Source organism: Cydia splendana, chromosome 21 (genome assembly GCF_910591565.1).
Source record: "Cydia splendana chromosome 21, ilCydSple1.2, whole genome shotgun sequence".
In the NCBI taxonomy this organism is placed as follows: Eukaryota; Metazoa; Arthropoda; class Insecta; order Lepidoptera; family Tortricidae; genus Cydia; species Cydia splendana.
In genome coordinates this window covers 9,476,961-9,500,609 of record NC_085980.1, presented here as the reverse complement: position 1 = coordinate 9,500,609, position 23,649 = coordinate 9,476,961, and the positions used below count along the sequence as shown (strand labels likewise).

Genomic DNA, 23,649 nt, shown 5'->3' with positions numbered 1-23,649 from the left:
TTGAAATTGTAAGCTGGTGTAAAGCGAAAAATATGTACCTACTTATACAGCGTGCGCAGCATGGTTCCATTTTTATCGTCACTATGCACGTCACACTTTCGCACTTACATACTTGTCAGAACGGGACAGGCATGGTGACAAGCGATAAAAATGGAACCATGCTGCGCCCGCAGGATGTTCCTAAAACCAACGCTAAGACTTAAAGGGCTTATCGAACAGCTGATAAGCTCCAAGATTAAGCAAATTTACCCTTAATTAAAAACTCATTTTTTTAGAGATATCGGCAGTTTTATAAGAATCCAGATTATAAAAGATAAGTGTAAGGAAATGTAGTTTATTTATTTGTAAATATTTTGAAATCCAATGCCATTTTGACGAAACCCTAAAGAGTTATTGTTGCTAATAAAACAATTAAAAATTCGCAAATAAATATTGTTGAATTGGTTATCATTAAATATAATCTACCGAGCATAATATAAACAATATTCGGTGGACTATCTTATTAACTAAACTAAATGACACCACGCGGCGCCATATTTTTTCTGTATTTATGTAACTATAATAATATTAGGTATTTATTAACACTATGAACTAGTACATTGAATTAAATTTTAAATTATTCCTCCACCTACACAATATATCTCCACCTATAAATTTACACATAAAGTTCAACACGTCTTTTGTTGTGTAATCGTGTAAAAAGCTCCCTAGTCCGTAAATTTCCGTTTTCCGCTACGCTTACCGCTCAAGAGCACTAAAGCCACGCGTGTAGTTCTGCCTTCACGAGTACGAGTTTAATGGCCCGGTCACACGTGGCTAAAATTAAACACGGCAAAAAAAACCTTTAACGGTCCAGCTTATAAAACAAAGTCCCCCGCCACGTCTGTCTGTTCGTGTGTATGTACCGTAGACCGGGGTGACTTTGGAAAATTTGGGGTTACTTTGATATATTTAAAACGGCCATAGAATTACCATTATTCATTATTTACTGAAAATGTTCCTGTAACTAGTTAGATTAATATATACTTACTCATATTCACCTACTGTAAAAAATCTCGCATAAATATATATTATGGCTTAAAAACTAGAATTTTAAAGTCGCCCCTGCATTTGAAAGTCACCCCGGTCAATGGTACCTAAGTTCACGATAAACTCAAAAAATCTCTCTCTCTCTTCCTAGCTATCCATCCCACATGGTGGCGGGGTCAGCTTTCCTGCTTAACCTTCTCCACTTCGCCATGTCCACGACATCGTCCTCGGATAACTTGCACTCACTCATGTCCTTTAGCACTACATCCTTCCATCTTGTTCTGGGTCTGCCCCTAGATCTTCGACCTGGGATGGAAAGTTGTTCTGCCAAATTTCCTACGTAGTCAGAAGGCCTTCTTTTTTCGTAACCATACCATCGCAGCCTGCTAGACTATCCTGCATTTTATCGGAAATGTCGCGCACGCCCAGCAGATAAACTCAAAAACTACTGAACGGATTCTCATACGGTTTATCCCTCAACAATGGTGATTCTTGAGGAAGGTTTAATTGTACAATTTGTTAAGGTTTTGTGTAACCCGTGCGAAGCCGGGGCGGGTCGCTAGTTTTAAATACAACTTGTCTCCTTTCAGAACTCCACACCCACTTCAGATGCAACTTATCCTGGCGGCGTGCAAATTATCAGGGAAGCATTTAAAAGAAGATTAATTGCAGAACGTTCAAATGGCATTATGATTGCTTCATTATCTAAGAACTCCATTAAACAATATAATAGTTGTTTACGCCAGTGGTGGCTTTATAGTAAACGTAATAGTATAGATACATTCAGCGCATCAGTCCCTATCATAATATCATACTTAACAAACTGCTTTGAGAATGGCCTGTCTTATCAATCACTCAACTGCTATCGCTCAGCGTTATCCCTTATAATTGGCAGCCACATAGGGACGGATGAAAGAATTAAGCGCCTATTCAAAGGATTTTATAAGTTGCGCCCTATGAAACCCAAGTATAATGATACTTAGGAAATCTATATCCCTTAGAATCTTTACAACTAGAATTACTTACAAAGAAACTAGCAATGTTACTGATTTTGGCAAGAGGCCAAAGGGTACAGACTCTTTTTAATATTAAAATTAATAATATTAAGACCTCTACAGATGGTATCACAATACAAATTACAAACCTTTTAAAGACTTCTGGGCCCAGACGTCCTCCAACAATACTTAGCATACCATATTTAAATAATAAACCTGAGATATGTCCGGCTAGAACTTTAACTAAATATTTAGAAACTACTCAAAATATACGACAAGAAAATAGTTCCCTCAAGAACCTTATCCTTACTTTTAAAAGTCCTATCAGAGAAGCCTCCACTCCGACCATTAGCAGATGGCTGAAGCAAATTATGAATGATAGTGGGGTGGATATATCTAGATTTTCAGCTCATTCCACTAGACATGCGTCTTCTTCTAGAGCGCACAGAGAAGGTCTTACTGTAGACAGCATAATGAAGGCTGTAGGTTGGTCATCAAGGTCGCAAACATTTGCCCGACATTATAATAGACCACTAACTAATATGATTAACGACCAAGTTCAATTTGCCCGAGCAGTGCTCTTAGATTAAAATGTTTTGTTTTTAGTATAGTTTTTATTATAAGGGCCAAGTCCTGAGTTACGTTTTATTACTTACATTTTTTTAGTTGGACTTGTACTAAGACAGTACAAACAAATTGTCATTGTTGATTAACTGTCAAGAAATAAGTTAAGAAGCTTATAAGAGTTATACAAGACTGTTACTCACTGATTAAGTTTATAAAAAATTTAGTCTCTATGTTCTTTCTAACTAAATTTGATCTCATTATAACTGTTAAGAATACAGTAAGTACATAAGGTACAAAATGTGAGATAGTAAGTCTCTTTTTTACATTAAAACATCTTAAAGTAAATAAATAATGCTTATTAATTTTCTCTGAACATCTACATGTAATAACTACCTCGGACTAAGCACAAATATAATTACAGGATTAAACGAACTTACCTGAAGTGAAGTTCTATCCTGATTATATGTAGTGCTTAGTCCGAGGTAGGAGGTTCCCTTCCCTCCCAAGATTAATAGTTCGCTCTTAATCTCTTACCCTCTTAATTAGCTCTGAACTTAATGAAGCGTGGTGACCATAGTGTTACCAGGTAGGGTTTTTTTTTAGGCTCTGAAATCGCGACCTTAGACGCTGGAATCAGGATACTACATGTAATAACTACCTCGGACTAAGCACTACATATAATCAGGATAGAACTTCACTTCAGGTAAGTTCGTTTAATCCTGTAATTATGGGGCCAACCCCGAAATCGCGAAATATAAATCTGCCGTCTCATACGAGTAGGTACATTTTGGTGAATCACATGTCAATGTTTTCTATGGAACATCTGATTTTTTTCGACATTTAGTTTTTTTTTCGCCCATAATAAAAGTTGTTCAGTATAACCCACATATTCAACTCTCAGCGTATAGTCAAACATGACAATTGAGTCGCTTTTCAAACTCGGGTAAAAGAATATGCGATTTTGGTATTAAAAGAAAAGGTATTAGAAGAGTAGATATTTGCTGATAGGGTCGAAGGGATTTACCCGAGTTTGAAGTTAAGCGACACAATTTCACCCTGTATAGAATATATGTATGTTGGGAATAGAACTTCCTAATAGCTAAAAGTCTACCAAAAGTTCCGACACTGACCTCTCCATTAAAGAATAATCGAGAAAAAAGTCGAAGGAAACTTTCGCCTGATTCCACTTAATTGACTGTTAGATCGATCTGACGCCTCATCTATTTTGCACGGCGCGGTTACCTGGGGGGCTGCCGCGAACCACGTTCGACGTGTTGCCTCCCTGTCACACTTACGAACGAATTTACAAGTGCGACAGAGAGGCAACGTTGTTCTCGGTAGGCCCTCTGGTATCGATTTACACGTCAATTTGAACGTACACTACACTGCATTACATCAGAATTATATCTGAATGATGTCATTTAGTTATCGTGCGTCTCGCTCGTGCCAATACATTTACGGACAAGTACGAGAGAAATGCACGATATCTGAATGACAACATTTAGATGTTGTTCCGATATCAATGTACGTTCGAATTGGCCTGTTGAACGGCCTGAGATCACGATAATGAGATTTGCAATATTTTGACCAAACCCCGTTATCAGTGCTGTGATGCAGGATGCAGTTCATTGAAAATAAGAGTTGAAAATTTTCAGTAGTACCAAAGAATAAAAATAGTACTAGGTACAGAAGACTCACTCTCTAACAAAACGCGTCTGTTACGATCAGGACAGATATAGCCGCTAGGTGCCGACAGCGCCACGCGCGGCTTATGGCTAGCCACCAAAATTGGTGTGGAACGGCTAGTTGTAGCTACTTGTTGCGACGCGACGAAATCGCGGAGTGAGCCACGCCTGGTAGTACTTAAGGAAGCTGAAGCTCACTAGTACTTTCAGAAGTAGGTACTTAACCCTTTAGTGGGTAACGGCAAGATATTTGCCGTCATACCACTCAGATATTCTATTTTTTTCTCAATGAACGTGTTGTTAGTTAATATAAATTTTGCTTCGCATAAGAGAATATACTCGTACCAATCTACGAAAAAAAGAAGAGCTGATAAACGTTATTCCATCCTTTGTTAAATGATGATTCTTAGGCCTGAACTTAGATTTCTAACTATTGACTACATTTGAACAAAAATGTTTGTAAATAAAATTTTCTTTGCTGGATTTATCCGATAGTCACAATTCTCTAGTTTCAGAGACAAGTTTGGCGATATAAAGTAAAAAAAAAAAATCTGTTGTTTGATAATTAAAGATTGAAGACGGCAATATATTTGCCACTATCCGTTAAGTGTCTGATGTTTATTAAAGGAAAGGGTAGGTTAGGCTACTATTGTTATTGATTTATATATGGAGCAATAGCTTAATTCAATACTTCAAATTATTACATGCTAGCAACCTATCCACAGTTTTGCTGGGATTACAATACCTACTTGGAAATAATATACAATACCTACATATAATAGTATATATATTAAAAATATTATAAACAAATATTTTTAAGTCAAATAAAGGTTTAAATTATTTCTTATCATTCTATTGGTTTTTAATTTATTCATTTTAGATACGTGCCACCCATAGTTCCCCCGGCAAACTGACATGACGGTCTTGTCACTTACTGCCCTTGGCTGATAGCGGCTAACATATTGCCATCTTATAATTCGGAAACCCCGAAATAATGACTTACTTGACTTATTGTCCTATGTCCCCTAGGTGGGGCAGAGGGCGTCCACAGTGCGCCGCCATCTGGATCGGTCTTGAGCTTCGTGCTTGAGTTCGCTCCAAGTCAAACAGTGCAAAACCGAAATAATATATATATATATATTTCTCTTTCTCAAAAATCATAAAATAAATAATTCATGCTGTGCGTATCGTTAAAGTTCTCGATTCATTGCTATAAAAAAATAATGGTCAAAGGGTTAAAGTAAAAATTAGTTTTTGGCATAAATTTAATTTTTGGTACAAGCTTCTATCGCTGACTGTACTTTTTTTACATAGGCAACTAATACTCATCGAGACTATTCTAAAAACCCCAAACACAATTAGGTTGCGTTGTTTTATCACAGATGTACCTATGGCCATCTCCTATCTCCATCATCAAATCAGCTCGATTGTACCATCATATTGCATTGTCACCCGACTTACATATGCAAGCAATTTTTCAGCTTCATCGGAAACCGGGAAGTGGGTCAAATTTAACTTGCAAGATTTGACCCGTACAAACATAGGTACAATACATAGATACATTGCAAGTTAAAAAGCTTGTAAAAAGCCAGATGACAAAAGGTAAAATCGAGTTAAGGTACTGTTCCCGCAACATACTTTAATGTAACTAATGTAAGTAACTGCATTACAAATCGGTATCCCCATGCATAATTCGGTCCGCGGCCGACAGCGGGCCGAGGTCATGGCTATTGGACTATTATCGGCAGAATATATGATAAGGTAATATGCCAATCAAGAAGGAAGGGACCTTGATAGTAAATTTAATTATTTTTTATGGATATTCCACAATTTACTAACATCAATTAAGTCTACAGTCTACGTGCAGCAAAAACAATGTAAATATTAATCCTTGAATCGTTTATTTTTTTATACTGGATTATGTTCAAGACTTGTAAAATATAATAGTAGTAAATTAAAGGATACTCAAGGCAAAAAAAAAATACTATTATACCTTTTAGTTAAAAAAATACAAAGTATCAAATCAAACAAACATTCATCATTATCACAATTTTACTCACGAACTGTTACTATACGTTTAAACCTATTATAGCACCTAATTACATTACAAGACATAAAATATACACTTCAAAATTATTATAATTCATCCTTTGAATGATTAAACTTCCATTTCGAACGATAGAACGACGCTCCGAAAAGCAGAACGCCAGTTCGAACGATAGAACGCCACTTCAAACAATAGAACTTCGCTTCAAACAATAGAACGTCACTTCAGATAATACTAGTACATCACTTCGGTGCTGTGCAGGAACAGCACAGACATTCTCAAGCTATTGGCCACGATCAAGAAGTAACAGGTCACTGCAACACAAAGATTAATGTCGGCTGGTACACACTCGTCGAGAGCCTCTCGCCGAGCTCTCTCTCGTTCGCTTAACGAGCCTATAAAATATCCCACTGCTGGGCAAAGGCCTCCCTCTTAGACTTCCAATCTTCCCGATAAACTGCAGCATCTGTCCAGTTGCTGAGAATTGCGTCCAGGTCGTCGCTTCTCTTAGGCCGACCATGCCGGCGTTTACATAGTGGCACCCACTCCCTGGCTAGTTTAGCCCACCTCTGTGGGTGCCTACGTCGTACATACTGCCCAATCCCACTTTAGCCTGGCGGATTTGACCCCTACGTCGACGATGCCTGTTTTGTGCAGTTTTGGTTTATAAATTTTTTCATGGTTAAAATAATGTCAGTACCGTAGAACGGGGTGACTTTGGAAAATTTGGGGTTACTTTGATGGATTTAAAACGGCCATAGAATTACCATTATTCATTATTTACTAAAAACATTCCTGTAACTAGTTAGATTACTATACATATATTCATAAGTACCTATTCACCTACTGTAAAAAATCTCGCAAAGAATATATTATGGCTTAAAAACTAGAATTTTAAAGTCACCCCGTTCTACCGTACAGATAAGTGTGACTGCTCTTCACATTTGTAGTCTGTTAACACATTGATTAGTGTTTGTTGCGAGTTCATACTTTTGCTAATACGTTCAGTGGCAGTCCCAATATGAAGCCAGCCACACGGAGAGACAGAGGCGTGTAGTGTATCCCTGGCAGTTAGGAGTCAGTCGATGACAGACCGCGAGCAGAGCAGGCGGCCTAGCCAAGGTGACGATAGCTTGCGCTTCGCCATCGAATCGCTTTGTGTCGCTCTATCGCTCTTCCACATTAGTGTGACAGCCGGCCTAGCCAAGGTTACAATCGCTATCGCTTCGACAACGAAAAGCATTATGTCTCTCTATCACTCTTCCATTTTAGTGTGACAGTGACAGTTGCGTTTCGATCGCTACGGAGCGTAAGCGATTGGCATCTTGGCTACGCGGCCAGTTGCGTTTCGTTCGCTAAAATACATACGTTACATTAAATACGGTACATTACAGGACGTAAATACTTACAGAAAAAGTCGACAAAGATAAGCAATATGAGCCAAGCGCCAGCAGTTACGCTATTGGACTGCACTAAGAAACAGAAACACGCCAGAATGATATAGATGATAGTGGTAGATATCCCGTAGACCAGTGCTCCCCACAGATATATCTCTATTAGTATTGGGACGTTCTGAAATTTAAGCGAACATTAGATGCTAGAAGTGTTACATTTAGGTACAATAGAAACTAGGCTGAGCTTCGTTTTTTAAGCCGTTATATTAGATACACCCATCAGAACCGGGCTTTAGGAGCAATAATTAGATGCCGCTGCCGAATTCTACGCTGGATTAGATGTCGCAACAGAGCTATAATGTCGTTACGGTCAAAATAGAGTTTTCGTAAAGTGGGTCCCCATAAAATAACTTACACAGAAAGACCCCACGAAGAGCAGGAAACTGCACGCACAGAGCAGGATAGAAACAAGGCCGAGTAACACTTGCGCGATCCCCTCTGTGTTCGTGAGCGGCTCCGGCAGCAGCGAGGGCGCTTGTGTGTAGCCCACGTTTGGGGCCAGGATTAAGCCTGCCGTCTGAAAAAGAAGAGCGTAGTTCATTCGCAGTACACTAAAGGCGTGTTTAAACTGTTTAAACCTATCATAGCACTTATTACATTACCCCTTCAAGTAGCGCCAGCGAAAACGCGAAAAGTAGTAAAGTGCCGCCGCGGATTTGCGCAAAAGCAGTCACGTGGCGGGGCCCCGATGGGTGGTCAGCGCAGATTAAGATAATTTTACAAAATCGACGATTTAAGCTTTTCTATTTTGGAAAGTATATTAAATCACATATTGTTATAATAAGCGTTAAATACGCTATTTGAATATAGCAATAAAATTATTATAATATTTATACATTTGGCCAGACCTAATCAAACTCTGAAAGAATTATAGTTTTCCAGCTTCCTTGTCAAAAATGACTACCACCATAAAACAAATTGATGATTGGAGGTAATTGCTAGTTAATTATCAAAGTAAGGAATTTTAAAGATTAAATCATTAAAGGGGACCTAACATACAATTTATTTTAAAAAACAACATCTTAAAAATCAAGATTGAACTCGGACTAGGCGGTCGCTCCCGACTGAATGGTCCTCACCAACAAATTTTATACCAAGTGTTTTTTTGTTTCTTACGATATGCTATCCTTGTCTAACTAGCTATCTAATTTTGGGCGCTAGAAGAGCGTAACTATACTTAAATGCGTTCAATTTCACCTCTAAATACGACAACACCTCATTAACCACTCACTGGTGGCCGACAGTTTACTGGTTTTCGCATCGACTCGTGAGTGGTGGGCCGCCAGTTTACTGCTTTTCGATCCAACCATTAACGGGTTAACCGCCACTTGAAGGCTTACAAGACAAAATATACACTTTAAAAATTATAATTGATCCTTTGAATGGTTAAACTTCCATTAACGATAGAACGTCGCTCCGACCGGCAGAACGCCAGTTTGAACGATAGAACGCCACTTCGAACTATAGCACGTCACTTCAAACAATAGAAAGTGGTTCATTCGCTTTTAGTGTAGGTACAGTCAACTGTAAAAATATGGGTGTACAAATTATCTCAAAAATATGTATGCATCCCATAACTCTTATGTCAGTGAATTAAGAACTATGGGACATATTTTTGAGTAAGTTACACCCCCATATTTTTACAGTTGACTGTACTACTGCTGGTCAAATGTTTAGGTAGGTATTCTTTGATTTGAAAAATGAGTGGCTAAAACCGTTCTGCGCTGCTCTTACACATATTAATCCGAGATCATTGAACAAAGACAGGCTACAGTTGGTCAGTATCGTCAACAAAGTTTTAGAGTTAAACCAAGAAAAGTCTGCAGAGAATTTGACAGCACACGCAGAGCAGGTGTTATTATAAGTGTCAAAATTCTATGAAATTATGACGTATAAATAACACTGGCAATGCGTGTGCTGTTAAAATCTCTGCAGACTTTTCTGGGTCTAACTCTAGTTTCACAGCAACGTCAAAATTTCATATTTAAAATATTTAAATGCGTGGTGGTGTGGTGCCCCACCGAACCATTGCCAGATATGGCAAAATATGCAAAATGAACGCCGCCAGACTTAGTAATTGTTTTGCTTTCCGGCTGCGGAAATTGGCCACGGAAAGGGATTGTATAACGTTATCTTAATCCTTGCTGTAGGCAAAACATGGCCAAATGGGGATTGTTCCGTGCCCCCTCGACTCAGTGTACCTGCGACACAGCAACGCAAACCATGGCACATCTCCTGGCGTACCCCGCATGCCCACATCACTGCTCGGAGCTGGATCTGAGGGACGCGACAGCCAGGGCTGTCAACACCGCTGCCTACTGGGCATCCATCGTATGAAAAAGGAACCTCGACACGAAAAGAAGAAGAATCTTAAACCTTTACTGTCTGATAATTATCTAAATACTCCTTGGGCTCGTTAGTTTTAATGATGGCATACTGATTATTAAGTCATTACAGCAGCAAACTTACAAATGATATCACAGAAATCATAACACATCCCGCCCTTAGAAAACAGCAGAAGCAGCATGTTGTCACAGACGGAAGCTGATCCATACACTTCATTTTGACAGGTTATTTCTTTACTTTCACGTATACATTTTAATTACTTTCACTGATAATTTAATTAAACAGATTTTTGGATAGTAAATAATCAGTACAATGACAGAGATTGACTTTTGATTTTCTATTTTGACTTAATCAATGGACATGTGATTGACATGTGAGGTTTCTAGCATTTACAACATACAATGAGGTTACTTTGCTGATATACATATGAAGACACTAAAGCAAATAATATAATACTCTCTGGAGGTCTTCAGATGGTCCGCATGTTAATATATCTGATATTACCATAGATTTTAAGAGTGGATACCAAACTTGAGATGGCCATAGAGGAAAAACTAAAATGCCTGTGGCCTTTTCTGATTTAATTTTATGAAGAACTTTTAGTAGAATACCAAAAGGTGGGAAAGCGTAGAAAAAGGTAGAGTTCCATTTGACTGTGAAAGCGTCAATATTCCAGGCGAAATGATCCCTGTACCATGATATATATTTGTCACATTTATGATTAATTCGTGACGCAAACAAGTCTAATTCGGGGGCGCCAAATTTATTAACAATCATATTAAAAACTAGCTGTGCCCGCGGCTCCGCCCGCGTGGAATTCGGTCTGTTCTGTTTCTCTCCCTCTCCCCTGGAGGCGGAACTTGAAGTAAAGTTGACAGATGGATATGCTAGAGGACTGTAGTCCAGATAAAATATTTTACAATTAGGTACCACTAAATAAAACTACACTCCATAATCAATAGTTTTTTTCGCAATTATTCAAATTTTACACGTGATTTAAACGACAGAGTAGTAGGTGTATATCGGACGATACAGTAAGGTATAGGCGCGCGAGCGAAAGCAAAGCGGCCTGTCTGGTTAGAGCGCCACTCACCGTGGTCTTCTTCCTAGACTCCTGAGGAAGACCACGTGCCCCTTGTAACCTCAATGCGTTGCGAGACTTTCGCGAATCATTCGATTTTTTTCGGAAAGGCATGGTAATACGTATAAAATGCGAGTCCCAAATCGTTTGACTCCGCAAACGACCAGTGCCGGATTAAGATATTTTGATGCCCTAAGCATTTCTAGACCATGGTGCCCCCTCTCCCTAGGGTCATCAAGATTATATTGAATTTTTTTGGTAAATTGAGTGACGTTCATTGCCGCATTACAGCTGAGTATGGAAATCAGTCACATCATTTTATCACGAAAATTGACAGTCCTGCAGCAGTCACGTTGTCACGTTGCAACAGAGTAATGCTGCAGTGAGTCGCCACCTGAATATCACTCTTATCATAACTTAGAATGTTATTGAAAACGCGTGCGAAGCGAGCGCGAAAATTTTTCGATATAAAAACGCAATTTGATAGACAGTTGTACATTTTTACTTTTAGTATGGAAATCAGTCACATCATTTTATCACGAAAATTGACAGTCCTGCAGCAGTCACGTTGTCACGTTGCAACAGAGTAATGCTGCTGCAGTCGCCACCCGAATATCACCTTTATCATAAGTAAGAATGTTATTGAAAACGCGAGCGAAGCGAGCGCGAAAATTTTTCGATATAAAAACGCAATTTGATAGACAGTTGTACATGTTTACTTTTAGTATGGAAATCAGTCACGTCATGTTATCACGAAAATTGACAATGCTGCAGCAGTAACGTTTCAACAGAGTACTCGTAATCAGTCGCAGTTGCCACCCGAATATCACCTTTAGCATATCTTAGAATGTAATTCAAAACGCGAGCGAAGCGAGCGCGAAAATTTTTCGATATAAAAAATGTAATTGTACATTTTTACTTTTAGTCCTAACCAGGCACGAATCCAGGATTTCAAACAGAGAAGGGATGGGACAGTTTTCTATCAGCCTAGCTTCGCATAGGGCTCGATATTTAAGGGTCTCAGCGAGGTTGTTTTCATACAGAAAAGATGCAAGAAAGCAGAGCTTGGAATTGACCAAGTGAATTGAATTGGCGAAATGTGAGCAAGGCAGAAGGCCCAGCTGCGAAAGAGGAAAGCTTGGATTTGGATCCACGCCCAAGTGTAATTAAATAAGGCAGAAGATCAACTTTGCCGTAAGGCAGAAGGCCTCGCATAAGACCTCACGCCGAACTGCAAAAGAGTGGCTTGAAATTGAATCTATGCATGTAATCACGACTCTTCTACTGCTCGCTCTTTGGCTTCACTCGAAAGCGCTACTTGATAGGATGCTTTTAGTTTTCGGCTTTCACGGGGCCCCTGAGACCTAACAGACAGTTACACACACAGACACAGTGAGACAGTTAGGTCTCATCAGGATCGCGGCTAAGGAGCAACTCGCCTTGGCCGACAAATTTGCCGTGCAAGAGAGCAAAATTCGCTATAAAATCGGTAACATATGTCGATAAAATCGGCTGGCCGCAAGCCCGAAAGCAAGTCTCTTACTTTTAGTATGGAAATCAGTCACGTCATGTTATCACGAAAATTGACAGTGCTGCAGCAGTAACGTTGCAACAGAGTAATGCTGCTGCAGTTGCCACCCGAATATCACCTTTATCATATCTCAGAATGTAATTGAAAACGCGAGCGAAGCGAGCGCGAAAATTTTTCGATATAAAAAACGCAATTTGATAGACAGTTGTACATTTTTACTTTTAGTCCCAACCAGGCGCGAAAAAGTTTGCCCCTCTTTCCTAAGTAGCGCCATAAGATTCAGGGGCAAACTTAAGTCAATCGAGTGTTGTGGCTACCCCCCTTTTAGGGGTTGAATTTTTATAGCCTATAACCTGGCCGGGGATTTTCTCGACAGATTAGTAAAGTTTTCATCAAAATCCGTTCAGCCGTTTTCACGTGATGCGCGTTCAAATAAACAGACAAACAGATAAACAGATAAACAGACAAACAGACAAAAATTCTAAAAACTGTTGGAACGTGTTCTGTTATCGATTCTAAGTATCCCCAGCCAAATTTTTTTCGAATATCTTCCATGTACAGACTTTCGACCCTCTTCAGCTTTATTATATGTATAGATATCCTGTGCAAGTTCCCACTCAGTATCTACATTAAAGTTGCGAGACTGAAAGTCAGCCTCAACATTTTCTTTCGATTTGATGTAAGATGCGAAAATCCACAAATTTCTCGCTTCACACCACCTCCATATCTGTCTAGTAATATCATTTAGTAACGGGTATTGCACTCCACCCATACGGTTAATATATGCTATGGCCGTTGTGTTGTCTATCCTGAGAAGTACTTCACAGTTATTATATTTATCTGCGAAGCATCTTAGAGCAAAGAAAGCTGCTAGAAGTTCTAGTTAGTTTATGTGATGATTGCGCTCCCACTCAGACCAATTGCCCTGTTTACTTCGGCCATTACAAAATGCACCCCATCCCATAAGTGAAGCATCTGAAAATATTTCTAAGGAGAAGTTATATTGTTTACTGTGATTACTCTTTACTAAAATGTTCTCTTGCCACCATATTAAATCTTTTTTGATTGGTTTATTAATATTCATAATTCCTTCAAAATTATCATTATGGCATTCTAGAGCTAAAAACTTTTCTCTTTCTACATTTTTTGTGTATACAAAGCCATAAGGAATTGCTATGCAGACTGATACTAAATTTCCTAGTAATTTTGCAAATTCTCTAATACTGCATGATTTAATTTTAAGGAAGTCTTTAATTAAGGAGTATAAACTATTGCGTTTCTTTAGTGTAGGGCTTAAAGTCATGTTTCTTGAATTAATAGTAAAGCCTAAATACTCCTTCACATGGGATGGAGTTATAGAGCTCTTTTGATAATTAATTATGAAGCCTAAACATTGTAATAATTTACATGTTTTTTGGGTGTTATTTAGACATTCAGTGTAAGCACTTCATAAATCATAAATCATATATTTATTTGTAAACATAGGTTTTTACAGATATAATTGTACACTTAAAAAGAGTATCACTATGTTTAGCCATTAGGCATACAAATATTGTCCAAGACAAATTATGTCATCAAGGTAGATAATAATCCTAATACCCTGTTCTCTCAGAGTTTCAATCAACGGTTTTAAAAGTTTAGTAAAGACTAGAGGAGCCGTAGATAAGCCAAATGGCATACAGTTAAATTCATATAATTTCTTATTGAATGTAAATCTTAAATATTTCTTATGTGATTCATTTATAGGCACCAAATAATATGCATGTTTCAAGTCAACAGTGCACATGTAATCATCTGTTGTAACTAGTTTACATAATGTCCTAGTGTCTTCCAGTTTGAAATGTTTTGTTATAATAAATTTGTTTAAACACTTTAAATTGAGAATAAATCTGTGAGACCCATCTTTTTTTGTGATAGTAAAAATACTAGACAGAAATTGCCCTTTACTTGGTTGACATTGGGTAATAGCCCCCATTACAATAAGTTTATGTATTTCCATTGTAATAATCTTTCTCTCAGAGGTATTAAATGTGTTATTAAGAGGAACATTATGTTGACTTGGTTCACAATCAAAAGGTATGGAATATCCATTTATCCATTTTAGGATTGTTTCATCATCTGTCAAAAATGCCCAACAATTATAAAAATGTTTAAGGCGAGCAGCAAAATTTACCTTTATGGGTACTTCGCACGACCTCCCCAATGATGGGATGTTGTTGGTCGGCGGGTTGACCTCGCTTGTTGTGGTGGACGTTGATGGCTGCGCTGTGGCTTGTAAGTTGGAGCCTGATTGCTTTGGTATGGTCTTGGTTTGTAATTCACGTTGTTTGTTCTGGGCGTGTACTGATTTGGGGCGGTTTGTCGCCTGGGATTCCGATAGTTTTTTGGTGTATTTTTGGGTTTTGGAATGTTGATTGTGCGTTTCATTGCAGAGGATGTTTTTACTGATTCCTCTAGCTTAGAGTATAAAAACTCAGACCTCTGGTTCTCAGGTTTTGTGTCAATGACTTATCCATAAATGGTGCAATCAACTTTCTCCGAATTTGAGTGTAATTGAAGTGCAGGTTACTGAGTAGTCTTATGCTGTCACTCAGGGACTTTATTGCCTGTAATTTGTCAAAGTCCTTTTTAGTTAGCTCATTAATTGTTTGAGTAATTAAAGCAATTGGTCTGCCCAGGTCTTGCTGTCTATCTTTCAGTAAGTTGTCTCTATTAGTCATGGAGTTGTTGAGTAAACCTGCAAATTCTGTATTTAGTTTTGGAGCATCTAACAGTTTGACGTTTCTCGGGATCTTAGTTTTTGATAAGGATTCCTGCATCTCTTTATTCATTCCATCTGCTAGTATAGTATTGACTATCTTAACAATCTCTGATTGTATTTCAGCTCCATAGTTAGCATCATCATCCTGTCCCCCTTCTCCGAGGGCAGCCAGGATGTCTTGGGGCAGGTCTTCCTCTATCTCGACATCACCTTCCTCTTCTTCATGTTCTTCATATTGTTCTTGATGGTGTTCTTGGGTTTCTTCTGGTTTGTCACTATGAGCATTAACTTCTTCTTCCAACTTATTACAATTTTCATCCACACTATTTTGTTCCAAAATTGATAATGCTTCTGGATCCGCAGCCGAATTTTTTTCTATGTGTTACATTTCAATCATAATCTTATGGTAAGTATATAGGGTTATACCTAATTCCACACTATGATACCAAAATTTCAGAGCCAACTTGCCTAGTGAACCGAGCAAGAACCAATAAATATGTAGCCATATCACACCACTCTTGTGGTATATTCTTTAAAATCTGGATTCTGGGGGTATGATTAAATGTTATCATCTAAGTTAATTTCACCCAACGGGGATATCGAGCATGAGGCATGAGGTCATGCAAACACTTGACATTCTTTTAAGTATCTATAATATCTCAACGACATCTTCCCCTTTTCTCAACGACATCTTCCCCTTTTCCAAATGGGGGTAAGGTAAAAGACCAGATAAATCCTCTCAATGAGAGAAACGGGTTTCGAAACTCGAGCAACCCGTTATAGGTTATGGATAATTTTACATCCAAATTCATTGTATCTCAACGAGATTTTACTATGCTGAGGCAAAAAACATTCAAACCAAAATACCCTGCTATTTTGTGGAAAAAGAACAGGTATAGTAAGTCAACAATCAATGTTTGACTAAAGCTTACCTGTCATGGCTTCTTTGTATCTTTGTATTTTCCTTTTCATCTTACGTATCTTCCGTAACTTTCGCGTATTATCATCCTCACCTTCACTAGATCTTTTTCACACAAAGTATGTAATTTTTCGCATAAAACAATGCACAAAACTATTTATTTTCACGGGACGCAAACCGTTAGTTTTCGCGCTAAAACAGGAATGAAGCGTGGTACCATAGTGTTGCCAGGTAGGGTTATTTTTTTTAGGCTCTGAAATCGCGACCTTAGACGCTGGAATCAGGATACTACATGTAATAACTACCTCGGACTAAGCACAAATATAATAAAAATTGTTCAGTCTGACCTACATATCTACCCCTCAGCGTATGGTTAAAATTAAAACATTAACAATCACTCTGTATAACGTGGAATTCAATAAAATTGGCAAATAATGTAAACAAATATGACAGCTTTTCTTAGCATTGGACACATAATCTACAATCTCTAGGAACATTGTTTTCACTCAAATACGAATAATTAACATACAGGGTGAAATTTTATTCACCAGCCATGCTCTGCGTAGTGAATTAATAGGTCATACTGAACAATTTTTATTATGGGACCAATGCCGAAATCGCGAAAAAAACTTTGGCTATTGAAATCAGCGGCATCACATCAGCCGGAATGAAACAGCTAAAATCTATTCGGGAAAGATTCAAGGATCGCAGCTAGATACCTACACTACTTACTAGGGATGTAACGGTACCAATATATCGGCCGATATAATCGGCAGGCCGATATATCGGCATCGCCGATTTAAATATACCCGATATCACAGTTTGAAAAGCGTAAATACAAAATGATTTGCGCAACAGATTATCTGCTAATAATTTAAATAAACTTTGTTTCCTTAACAAAAATGTACTTAAAGGTCCTAAAGTCAACTTACAACTTTTGATTTACTTTTGCTTTCAATTTGCATTTGTTATTTATTTATATTTTTCAGTTTTTACACTTCTCAAAATCGAGTGTCTATTAAACATAAGTTGCATGCATATTAAGTACATAATTAATTATTTACTTGATTTATTAAGTAACTACTAAGCCATCGATATCGGAATCGGTATCGGTATCGCCGATTATTTATTTAAAAAATCGGTATCGGTATCGTATCGGCGAAATCATGTATCGTTACATCCCTACTACTTACTATTGAAGTTGTACTAGGAATACAGGATGCTGGCGTTTCCCACTAAGGTAATACCCAGGAAATGAGACTTGGAGTGTAGCGCCTTGGTTACACCGAGGAAGTCAAGAAATTGCATGCATTTAGCAGGAAATGAAGGTGCAGCAGGCAAAGGAATAATAATATTATTTATTTAACCTTTATTGCACAATACAAGAGAGTACTAATGCCGGACGTAAGGCGTTAAGGCATTCTCTGCCAGTCTACTAGTGGGTCAAACACTTATCTATTACTAGCTGTGCCCGCGACTCCGCCCGCGTGTAATTCGGTCTGTGTCAGTAAGCGGCTAATTTCTAATCCCAATTTCTCTCCCTCTCCCCTGGAGGCGGAACTTGAAGTAAAGTTGACATATGGATATGCTAGAGGACTGAAGTCCAGATAAAATATTTTACAATTAGGTAGGTACCACTAAATAAAACTACACTCCAAAATCAATACTTTTATTCGCCTTTATTCAAATTTTACACGTGATTTAAACTTAAAGAATATAACCAAACGGAGTGGTCATTAACAGGCGTTCCCCTCTGTCGAAAATAGGCGGCCAATGGTCAACCGACGTTTATCTGACATGGCTATGTTTAATACGTTACGTAGGTACACATTTGATGTGCCCCTCCCCCGCAAAAAACCCCAGACTATTTTGTACCGAAAATTATAGACATGGCGTCTCCGTTGGTTATATTCTCTAAGGATTTAAACGACAGAGTATAGTAGGTGAATATCGGACGATACAGTAAGGTATACGCGCGCGAGCGAAAGCGAAGCGGCCTGCCTGGCTAGAGCGCTACTTACCGTGGTCTTCTTCAGACTCCTGAGGAAGACCACGTGCCCCTTGTAACCTCAATGCGTTGCGAAACTTTCGCGAATGATTCGATTTTTTTCGGGAAGGCATGGTAATGCGTATAAAATGCGAGTCCCAAATCCTTTGACTCCGCAAACGACCAGTCGGCCGGATTAAGATATTTTGATGCCCTAAGTATTTAGACCATGGTGCTCCCTCTCCCTAGGGTCATCAAGATTACATTGAATTTTTTTGGTAAATTAAGTGACGTTCATTGCTGCATTTCAGATGAGAATGGAAATCAGTCACATCATTTTATCACGAAAATTGACAGTGCCGTAGCAGTAACGTTGCAACATAGTACCTAATGCTGCTGCAGTCGCCACCCAAATATCACCTTTATCATAAACATCTTAGAATGTTATTGAAAACGCGAGCGAAGCGAGCGCGAAAATTTTTCGATATAAAAACACAATTTGATAGACAGTTGTACATTTTTACTTTTAGTATGGAAATCAGTCACATCATTTTATCACGAAAATTTACAGTACTGCAGCAGTAACGTTGCAACAGAGTAATGCTGCTGCAGTCCCCACCCGAATGTCATCTATATCATATCTTAGAAAGTTATTGAAACGCGAGCGAAGCAGGCGAGAAAATTTTTCGATATAAAAAAACGCAATTTGATAGACAGTTGTACATTTTTTTTTACTTTTAGTACGGAAATCAGTCACATAATTTTATCACGAAAATTGACAGTGCCGCAGCAGTAACGTTGCAACAGAGTACCTAATGCTGCTGCAGTCGCCACCCGAATGTCACCCTTATCATATCTTAGGAAGTTATTGAAAACGCGAGCGAAGCGAGCGCGACAATTTTTCGATATAAAAAAAACGCAATTTGATAGACAGTTGTACATTTTTACAACTGCTGCAGCAGTAACGTTGCAACAGAGTACCTAATGCTGCTGCAGTCGCCACCCAAATGTCACATCATAAACATCTTAGAATGTTATTGAAAACGCGAGCGAAGCGAGCGCGAAATTTTTTCGATAATTTTTGGTGCCCCCTAGACATGGTACCCTAAGCAACTGCTTATTTTGCTTAAAAGGGTTAATCCGGCACTGCAAATGACAGAGGTCAATGTTTTTTTTTTCAAAGTACCCACTTTCGTGGCCATTATTAAGTGCTTAAGGAGGCGATACGTATGAATATGGATTTGATATGGATGCGATATAATTACGATTAGGTATAATTCATGACGGAGAAAATAAATAATTTTAAATAATTTTATGCAATTATACGCGTGTTGATATTGTGTGTTTATTTTACCACAACGTAACTATGTAAACTCATTTTTAGTTTTCTTGGTTACTTAATGTTTACTCAGCTCCCCAAAAGATGGCACTGTGCAATGAGGGGCAATTAATTTAGTGTCGTTTAATTTTGTTGTATTATTAAATCAACACAATTATTCAATTAAATTTGTTGATATCCGTACAATTGATTGAAATTTTAGAAGAGGGGTCTTCTAAACTTAGAGTTAATTTGGCAAAATCCTTCCTTGGTGGCTTATTTATGTCACATCGTATTAAATTCAGCGCCATATATCTGTTTGTTTACCAAGGTACTCTATACTGTTAGCACATATTTGAAAAAAGTTTGCCCCTCCTTCCTAAGTAGCGCCATACGATTCAGGGGCAAACTTAAGTCAATCGAGTGTTGTGGCTACCCTCCCTTTTAGGGGTTGAATTTTTATAGCCTATAACCTGGCCGGGGATTTTCTCGACAGATTAGTAAAGTTTTCATCAAAATCCGTTCAGCCGTTTTCACGTGATGCGCGTTCAAATAAACAGACAAACAGATAAACAGATAAACAGACAAACAGACAAAAATTCTAAAAACTGTTGGAACGTGTTCTGTTATCAATTCTAAGTATCCCCAGCCAACTTTTTTTCTAATATCTTCCATGTACAGACTTTCGACCCTCTTCAGCTTTATTATATGTATAGATATATTCTTAATATTCTTATAGAGTTAGACCAAGAAAAAACTGCAGCGATTTTGATAGCCCACGCAGTGCAAGTGTTATTTATACGACATAATTTCCTAGAATTAACTTTGACGTTTAAAATAACACTTGCACTGCGTGGGCTATCAAAATCGCTGCAGCCTTTTCTTGGTCTAACTCTATATATTGTGTACCAGCTAGTGGACGCCCTAAAACATATTTGAAGCTAACACAAGTACCTATATGAATATGTATCGTGTCCATTAGTTTCCATAAGCCAAACACGTCGCGGTCGGGTATAGGCAGTAGGCACCTGAAAGCCAATGAAAGATTAAATTGATAACTCATAATACAATATAATCATCCTTTCGGCAGTCGGGTAAAAATATACATGTAGGTAACAGCAATGAAAAAAGGTCTGTATGAACATTTCAAAGTGCCCCGTTTTTACATCTACATCTATTCTTATCCTACACATAACTCGAGAAAAAATAAATCACCCGCAGCTAACCCCCCTTTACAGAAATCTCTGCTAAAGAGGAATGTTAACACGAAATGCCGGCAATCCTTTCTTTTCTCCAATTTTTCACGCGATTTCCTGGCAAACAATGGATACCACACTTGTGATACCGTCAATGTGGCACTATTGGTATATAAATATGGTTTAGTTTAGTTTGGACGGGCTGTAGGTGAAAGTTTTCCGTGAATACAGGTTGATCAATGTTTGGAGTAGACGTCTTTTGTTTGGCAATTGCAGTGGAAGTGGATTTTAGATTTGCCCTGTATTCTACACTAGCTTTTGCCCGCGACTTCGTCTACGTGGAATTAGTGACAGCAGCTAAAGTAGGTATAGCGCCTGGATAATGCTAATAGCAATCATTCAATTCGCGCATTGCTTACTTCAATTATTAGGCAATTCATTAACTCTTTCAATCTTTCAATTCTACCCCCCTTTGCACTCTCTTCAGGGATGATTTCCGACATAAAAACTATCCTGTCCTTCCCCGGGACTCAAACTATCTCTGTACCAAATTTGAACTCAGACAGACAGACAGACACACTTTTTCTCCTTTATAATATTAGTATGTAGGTATGGATTTATAAATGAACTGTCGGTGTTTACATAAAATAAGCCGAAAAGAGCTGTTGATATCTATACATATAATAAAGCTGAAGAGGGTCGAAAGTCTGTACATGGAAGTAGACGTGCGCGCCGTTCGAAAAAATTGAGACCCAGAAGCAGTTGTTTATGTTTTTGAATTTTGAACCTTAACTTAATGAAGGAAAGTTCAGAATAGATCGTGAAATATATACCTACAAAAATTTGTACCTGGTGAGGTGTCTCGGGTCTCGGAGGCTAGATATTTCTAGATATTTCGAGAGTATTCGAGAGCATTCCACAGCATATCAGAACATTCTGGAATGTTGGCGAATATTCGAGAACATTCTAGATCATTGTGAACATTCCAGAACACTTTCGAATATTCTGGAACATTCGATGCCGTCTCGGAGACTAGACATTTCTGGAACAGTCCAGACCATTTGAGAGTATTCGAGAGCATTCCACAGCATATCAGAACATTCTGGAATGTTGGCGAATATTCGAGAACATTCTAGATCAATGTGAACATTCCAGAACACTTTCGAATGTTGTGGAATATTCTGAAACATTCGAAGCCGTCTCGGAGGCTAGACATTTCTGGAACATTCCAGACCATTCGAGAGTATTTGAGAGCATTTCACAGTATTCTGGAATGTTGTCGAATATTCGAGAACATTCTACATCATGTGGAATATTCCAGAACACTTTCGAATGTTGTGGAATATTCTGGAACATTCGAAGCCGTCTCGGGTCTCGGAGGTTAGACATTTCTAAAACAGTCCAGAACATTCGAAAATATTCTAGAATGTTGTGGAATATTCTGGAACATTGTGGCCCATTCGAAGCCTTTTTTGTATGGGTGGAGCTACAGAACATTCTGGAATGTTGTCGAGTATTCAAGAACATTCTAGATCATTGTGGAACATTCCGGAACACTTTCAAATGTGGAATATTCTGGACCATTCGAAGCCTTTTTTATAGGGTTGGAGCTACCTATTGGTAGGGGTATATATTTAAAGCAAGACAGTTGTGAGGTTCGAATGTTCGAGAACATTCCGGAATATTCTGGAATGTTATCAAATATTCGTAAATATAGCCAAGAACCCAGGATCCCAGATCATTGTGGAGTGTTCCAACACACTCAAATGTTGTGGAATATTCTAGAACATTGTGGACTATTCGAAGCCTTCATACTCTCAGGAGATTTTCGACAAACACTTCCAGTTATTATATATTCCCTATGCTTTTCTCACAGTCAACTATGCGTAGGTTGCTCTCGAGTTGGAAATAAAAAAAATGTACATAGGAGTAGGTATAGGTATTGTAGTTAGAAAAAGAACCTAAATATATTTTAAAGTTTATCCTTTTATTACAACCGCCACACAATTCTCATGTCAGCTCCCTGAGCGAAGCCGCGTACCTCAGCTAGTATAACTGAACTTATAACTGAACATAGGTTATAAGAGTTCCAAAATAGAAGCCCCTAAATTGTACTTTAGTTGCTCTTTAGCTGTTACCTTGGCAAGCTGTGACTGTGCATGTGCTAAAGACCTCGCACAACGAAAGAGAAAGATACAAGCTTTTAATATGTGTTTATTAAGTACGTATTATACTCAACATTAAGAAATACGAAATAAAAAGTTGGCTACGACGCAATATTCTACGTAAGTGGGTACTTAATATAAGTTCTTACGTAAACCCAAAGAGAATAGATAGTATAGTAAATTTTGTAGTCACAGTAAATTTACTGCCATCTACCGACACACGACTAAAACTCAAAATGAAAACGTATAAAATTATCAAAGAAATGTATATTATGGATAAATGATTTTATTATTTTGACCATTTTGACCCATGTTCATTCACTGATATCTATCTGTTAAAATTGTTAAATATGAAACGGTGTCGTTACGCCATCTAGCATCCGAGAATGACTTTTTCTTGATTTCCGAGGCACGTTTTTTCCTTAGACTTTATTCATCTTATACGAAGTTACATATGTCTTTGGTTAACACTGAAGTACCTGAAATCCTGAAATCTAATTTTAAAATTCAATATATTCAAAGCGTGCAAATCGCGGTAAAGTTTTCGGCTAAAAATAAACGAACTCAG

At 38.1% G+C, this 23,649-nt stretch overlaps 1 protein-coding gene and 1 long non-coding RNA gene across 2 annotated transcripts in view; both read right to left on the bottom strand.

Annotated features, from left to right (window-relative positions):
• Window positions 1–23,649, bottom strand: part of LOC134801190 (uncharacterized) — a 438,628-nt gene that overhangs the window by 140,599 nt on the left and 274,380 nt on the right. The window lies entirely within an intron of this gene.
• On the bottom strand, window positions 6,378–10,400 carry LOC134801336 (uncharacterized). The gene is made up of 4 exons (XM_063773877.1): window positions 10,247–10,400; window positions 8,133–8,294; window positions 7,733–7,895; window positions 6,378–6,637 (listed from the first exon to the last, which is right to left on the bottom strand). The coding sequence occupies exons 1-4, from the start codon at window positions 10,337–10,339 to the stop codon at window positions 6,558–6,560; spliced, it is 498 nt and encodes a 165-aa protein (XP_063629947.1). The 5' UTR covers window positions 10,340–10,400; the 3' UTR covers window positions 6,378–6,557.

Bases quoted from the DNA above. Each gene is read 5' to 3' on its own strand.
- LOC134801336 (XM_063773877.1), bottom strand. From the start codon at position 10,339: ATGAAGTGTATGGATCAGCTTCCGTCTGTGACAACATGCTGCTTCTGC. The intron at 8,295-10,246 runs GTAAGTTTGCTG...CTTCTTTTTCAG, and splicing joins TGATTTCTGTGATATCATTT to ACGGCAGGCTTAATCCTGGC. The intron at 6,638-7,732 runs GTAAGTATTTAC...TTTGTGTTGCAG, and splicing joins TATCTTTGTCGACTTTTTCT to TGACCTGTTACTTCTTGATC.